General features: G+C 48.7%; 1 protein-coding gene across 3 annotated transcripts; it reads right to left on the minus strand.

The window, feature by feature from the left end:
- Positions 1-176: 176 nt before the first annotated feature.
- Positions 177-5,699, minus strand: LOC140700111 (uncharacterized). 3 transcript variants are annotated; one of them, XM_072972739.1, is made up of 3 exons: positions 3,974-5,699; positions 2,720-3,592; positions 177-2,350 (listed from the first exon to the last, which is right to left on the minus strand). In XM_072972739.1, the coding sequence occupies exon 2, from the start codon at positions 3,521-3,523 to the stop codon at positions 3,011-3,013; it is 513 nt and encodes a 170-aa protein (XP_072828840.1). In that variant the 5' UTR covers positions 3,524-3,592; positions 3,974-5,699; the 3' UTR covers positions 177-2,350; positions 2,720-3,010. The 3 variants fall into 3 exon arrangements, with proteins under 3 accessions (XP_072828840.1, XP_072828839.1, XP_072828838.1); XM_072972738.1 differs by having other exon boundaries at positions 413-2,350; positions 2,720-3,527; positions 3,974-4,064; XM_072972737.1 differs by having other exon boundaries at positions 414-2,350; positions 2,720-4,047.

Here is a 5,699-nt window from a genome sequence, read left to right on the forward strand (position 1 = left end):
TCTTCCATTACTGAGTTGCCTTTTGCTCAGAAGCACCTGACAAAGGAAGACTTGAAGATTACATTATTTTGGATTGTTTTTATTGTGGGAACTATTTAAAATATATTTACTCTTTAAGGTTCCCTTGGCTCCTCAGAGCTCTGAAACACAGCTGGGAAAGACCTAAAACATGGGAAATGTGACAGCAGAGGGCTGGAGGGGATAAAGGACAGCCTGGGAGTGCAAATCCATCTCTAGGACACACTTCTAATAGAGGGCAAGGAGGGCTGGGGTCTGCGTGTGGGGAGTTCCAGAGGAAGTCCTGGCTTTTGGGGCAGGTGGGGAGGATGCTCTGGGAGTTACTAGGACCGTGCTACCCAAGGAGTATCATTTAAAACTTTTATTACAAAAATATTCAAACATACACAAAGGTAGAGATCATAGTTCTATGAAATCCTATATACTTAATTCAACAATATTGGTTTTGTCCCTTCATTCCTTCTACTCCTTTCTTTCTGTCCTTTTTTTATTTGACAAAACACTTAACAATTCAATACATCACTTCAATCCATCTCCAGAAAATAAGGACCTTTTCTTACATAACCTCAAAGCCATTTTTACAAAATCCACACTGATTCCTTGGCATCATGAATACCCAGTTCATAATTAAATGTCTCCAACTGTCTAAAAATGTCTTTTTTTCAATTGGGTGGCCCCAGTCAGGAACCAGAGAAGGCCCACATATTCCATGTAGTAGTTGTCTTCTTGTCTGCACTCACTTTGCTCCCCAGCCATTGACTAGTTGAAAAAAGCAGCTCAGTTTTCCTTTGGAATGTTCCACGTTCTGGTATATTTCCTTACTTCTTTTTTATGTCATTTAATTTGTTCCTCCATCCACCACATTTCCCATTAAATAAATAGAGGTTAGCTCTAGAGGTTTGATTAGAATCATGTTTAGTTTTTTGGTTTGTTTCTTTGGTAAGAATCCTTCAAAGGTGGTGCTGAGTGCATCAGATTGCATCATATCAGGAGGTACATGGTACATGATTTAGTGAAACTAAGATTCATCAGTTGGCTCAGGGAGTGATAGCTTGATTCCTCCATAGTAAAGTTCGCCATCAACTATCATCCTTGGCTGCATCCATTGTTAATTCTTGATCCCTTATTTCATTAAGCGTTGCAAAATGGTGATTTTTCTAATTGCATATTCCCCCTACATTAGCTGGAGTTCTGTAAATAAGTTTTCTTCACCACTTAGAGCTATTTGGCTACCCTGAAATATAGTTTTACAGGGCAGGCAGCATAAGTGTGTAACTCTTTTTCTCTTCAGTTGTCAATTTTCAGAATAAGAAGTTGAGAGAAAAACATCATTTTTAAAAAGGTTTGGGCTTAGAGCTGAGTAGGAATGGATGGCCAGGACAGTGAGTAGGGGAAGAAGGGACTATTCTGGTAGCTGTGTCCAGCCCTCACTCACTCCAGGGCATGGGGGTGTGTGGGAGACAGACAGACAATGGAGGACTTGGTGTCCTCCTGGCCCTTGGGCAGCAGTGAGATGGGCACGCTGGAGACCTAGTGTGCAGGCAGCTGCAGGACCTAGGGAGACAGAGAGAGAGAAAGCTAGATAGTGGGGAGGCAGAAAGAGAGATAGGAAATGAAAAAACAGCTAGACCCAGAAGACAGGAAGAGAGACAAAGACAGAAAGGGACATAAAAATGGAAGAGTTCAAGAATGACTTGCACCCAGAAGCAGAATAGGACAGAAGAGAGAGAGATAGGAGGAGGAAGAAAACAAACACAAAGTCATGGACTGAGACAGGGAAGGGGGAAGGAAAAAGATAGATATGTTAAATAGATTTTAAATTAGATGGGGAAAGAGAGGGACATAGAGTGGGGAAGACAGATACAGAGACACAAGTGAGGTGAAGGCAGAATGTCCAGGTGACAGAAAGAAGGAAATAGAAATGGAGAGAGTGGTATAGAAAGCTAGAAGGAAGGATAAGCAGAAGAAGAAACAGAGACAGAAAGGAAAGAACAAAGGGTCCCAGCGAAGGAGCGAGAAACTGAAGACTGAAGCAGGCTAGCCTCAGAAGTCTTGGGAAATGTGGAGGGGTGCTTAGGGCCTCTCAGCGTAGGGTCCAGTCCTGGGCAGATACGTAGGCCTATCACTTCCGGTTTCCTCTTGGTGGCTTCTCCAAACCCCCAGCCCCACCCTCAGGGACAGGGGACTTACATCTAGCAACTAGCTATGCGTGGATGGGATCACTGGTGCCTGAGTCAAGGGCTCCCCGCTTCGGCCGCCTCCTGCCAGATGAGCATGGATGTAACAGATGGGATTACTGCCGGAAGATTGAGGTCATGAGGCTGGGTGAGCACTGAAAGATTTGAAAGATAAGACAATCAGGTAGAGAGTGCCAGGTTCCTGGAAGCAAAGGACCATGAAAGATGTCATGATATCCAAGGGGAGGGTGGAACCAGGAATCCTCTGCTCAGCCTCTTCTTTTGGTCCGAGAGCCACTGACTTTCCTTACCAGACTCACGATGAGAGGTAAGGGGTCCAGAGACTCATAGGTCAGTCAAGGAGTTGGGTGGAGGTCCATGGGTCAAGAAAAGTGGCCCCTGGACAAAGGATCCCCTATCACCTCTAGAGGAAGGACCCATCTTATCCATGCACACTGCAGAGATGAGCCAAGAAGGGTCTGTAGGGGAGGCAGACTAGAGGGGAAAATGGCCAAGTCGCTCACCTTCAGGGGCCATGGGACAGGCTCTGAGAAGAAGACTTTCTATTCCAGAAGTTGCAGAGGAGGAGGTTCTGGAACCAGCAGGAGCATGCCCAGAAACTAACTTCAAAGCAGGTGGTCCACTCTCTCAGGACTGAGGAAGAGACCGGGGCTCTGGGCGGCCAGCTGCTGTCTCACTGGCCTGGGTGAAGGGTCCAGCTGATCCACTCCTCAGAGCATCTGCCTCCCCGCTGAGGAAGCAGCTGCAGGAGAGATCTGGGAGACTTCTAATCTCTCAGTGGGGCAACAGCCAAGCTAGACTATCAGACAGTGCCGAGAGGTGCGCTGTCCCCTGAAGCAGCAGCTGCAGCGGCCAGTGGAGCCTAGAGGTCCCCAGGCAGCACCTCGGCCACAGCCATAGCTGTCACTGCAGCCCAAGCAGGAGCTGGAACAGGGGACTCGACCCTTAGAGCAAGGGTACATGGGGCAAGGAGAGGGGTGGCAGCAGGTCAAGTGGGGACCAGAGCATGGGATGCAGGAACTGTGGGGACAAGTCAAGGGAGGACAAGCAGGGCAGGGAGGGCAGGAGCAGGTACACGGTGGGCCAAGGAGGCCGGGACAAGAGGGACAGGTAGCTGCATGAGATGCGTGGGCTGTGCAGGAGCAGGTGGGAGGGGGGCAGCCCGGGCAGGGGCAGGCCCAGGTGGAGGGCGGACAGGACAGACAAGGAGAGGCAGCTGGTGGACCGTGCCCAGAGGGTGGAGGGGGCTGTTGGTGGCTGGCCTTCTTGTTCCGAGGCCCCAGTCGTAGGCCCAGAGAGAAGTCCATTCAGCTGCAGGAACAGCCAGGCGGGGGATTGGGTGAAGGGGGGGGCATGGGTGGAGTCAAAGGGGCGGACTGTGGGGAGCAGGGGTGGGGACAGGATTAAACTTCAGACACTGCTGAGCCTTGCTGATCCTGTAGGAGCTCAGATCCACCCCCCCCCCATCTAGACCTCCCTCTCAGGCCTGCCTGGCAGTGCTCTCCTGACCCCCTCCCCTCCACTGAAAACCCTCCAAGGGCAGCAGACCGGAACATGTTCTCCCAATATGATGTGCACTTTTGTGCCTCCAGTCCTTTGTTTACACCGTTCCTTCTGCTCTGAGTGTCCTTTCTCTTTTCTCTACCTGGTGAGGTCTGATCAACTCTGAAGCCTTCCCCTTTATTCAATCAAAAAATGTTTCTTGAGCTCCAGGCACCTGCCACCTGCCTGGGTAAGGACCCCTGCCCATCACTCACCAGCCCTGATGGCCAGAATGGCTGCTTCAGGCTCCCAGACAGTCCCCAGAGGAGACAGAGGGCGGTGGCAGCAGCGGCAGCAGCAACAGATACTCTGAGACTGAGCCTGTGATGTTGGTGGGAGCTGACAGCAGAAGGAGGAGGCCTAGGTTCTGGGAGTTTCCGGGCAGGACAAGTCCCAGGTGTGGGGGTGGGGGTGGGGGTCTCCGGCTGTCTCCGCAAGACTGACAACCAGCCTGACAATTATTATTGGAGGACCTAACACGCAACAGGTGCTTGCCATGGGACAGAGCAAGAAAGCGGCAGCATTTGCTCTCTTGTGGAGCTCCCATGAAAGTGAGGGGTGGAGCAGGGTGGAGACAAAAACCAAAGAGGTAAACAAACACATACATTAGCTTATTTCAGAGCATGAAAATGACCATGGGGAAAACCAGGGTGGTGTGATAAAAGGTGACTCAGAGGTGGGTCCGGCAGAAGGGGCAGCTAGACAGCCCTGAAACAGTCAGGTCTGATAGCCCTTAAAGGTCTGGGATCGGGAGACAGAATCGATTAAGCCCTGGCAGATCAGAGGAGAGCTGCCCGAGGCTGAAGGGAACCCAAGTGGCTGGACTGTGGAGACAACTAAAGCTGAGAAGGGGATAAGGAGGGCTGGAGGCTGCCATCGAAAATTCAGTGGTCAGAGAAAATGCCGCTGAGAAGTGACATTTTAGCAAGGACCTGAAGAAAGCAAGGGAAAGAGCTTTGGCGATATCTGACTGAAGAACATTCCAGAAAGGGGGGTGCAGCAAGTACAAAGAGCAAAGAGGAGGGTCATGATGACACAGGTAGAGAGCAAGGCAGGGGCCCTGGGAGCCATGGTAGGGACTTGGGTCTTATTCCAAGGAAAAGGGAAAACCACTGAGGGTTTTAGGGAAGGAAGTACCTGGGTCTTCCTGGTCTTATACCTGCCCCAGGTTAGAATGTTCCACTTCCTGTGGAAGTGGTACAACCATTTTGGAAAACAGTTTGGTATCATCTGATAAAATTGAGATTGCCTGTATGTGCACTTTGACTCAGTTTTATAGCCCAGAAAAACTCTTGCATGTAGGTAGGTACTGGGAAACATGTACCAGAATGTTCTTAGTGGCATTATGATGGCCAAACTGGAAACAACTCAAACATTCACCAGCAATAGAATTTAAAAAAAAAATACATTGTGCTATATTCATGCAACTGAATACTCTACCACAATTTTAAAAAAAAGACAGTTATGGGCAAAAATTTGGATCTCTCTCTCACAAACAAGAAGTTGAACAAATTAAGTAAGATACAAAAGGGTAATCCAGTGTCATTCCATTTAAATAAACCTCAAAGACAGACAAAGTTAAGCAATACTGTTTAGGGATGCATACCTAGGTGCTAATACCCTAAAGGGAAAGAAGGAAATAATTATCACAAAAGTCAGGATGGTGGTTACTTCTTAAGGAAGGGAGGTATTTGTGGGAGGGACACCTGGGAACTTCTGGAGAGCAGGAAGTACTCTTTCTTGACCCAGATGGCAGTTGAATAGGTATTCACTTTATTCCAATTTATTCTGTACACTGTTCATGATATATTTATGTAGTCTTTCAGAAAGAGAAAAGTGCTTCTCTCTCTGCTCTATGCCACCATGTTCAAATCGTTATGCTGAAGTTACATACTCTCCAGTCTGTACACCTACATTTCCCACCAGACCTCGAGGACAGTG

This window comes from Vicugna pacos, chromosome 12, assembly GCF_048564905.1.
Source record: "Vicugna pacos chromosome 12, VicPac4, whole genome shotgun sequence".
Taxonomy (NCBI): Eukaryota; Metazoa; Chordata; class Mammalia; order Artiodactyla; family Camelidae; genus Vicugna; species Vicugna pacos.

Bases quoted from the DNA above. Each gene is read 5' to 3' on its own strand.
- LOC140700111 (XM_072972739.1), bottom strand. From the start codon at position 3,523: ATGGACTTCTCTCTGGGCCTACGACTGGGGCCTCGGAACAAGAAGGCC.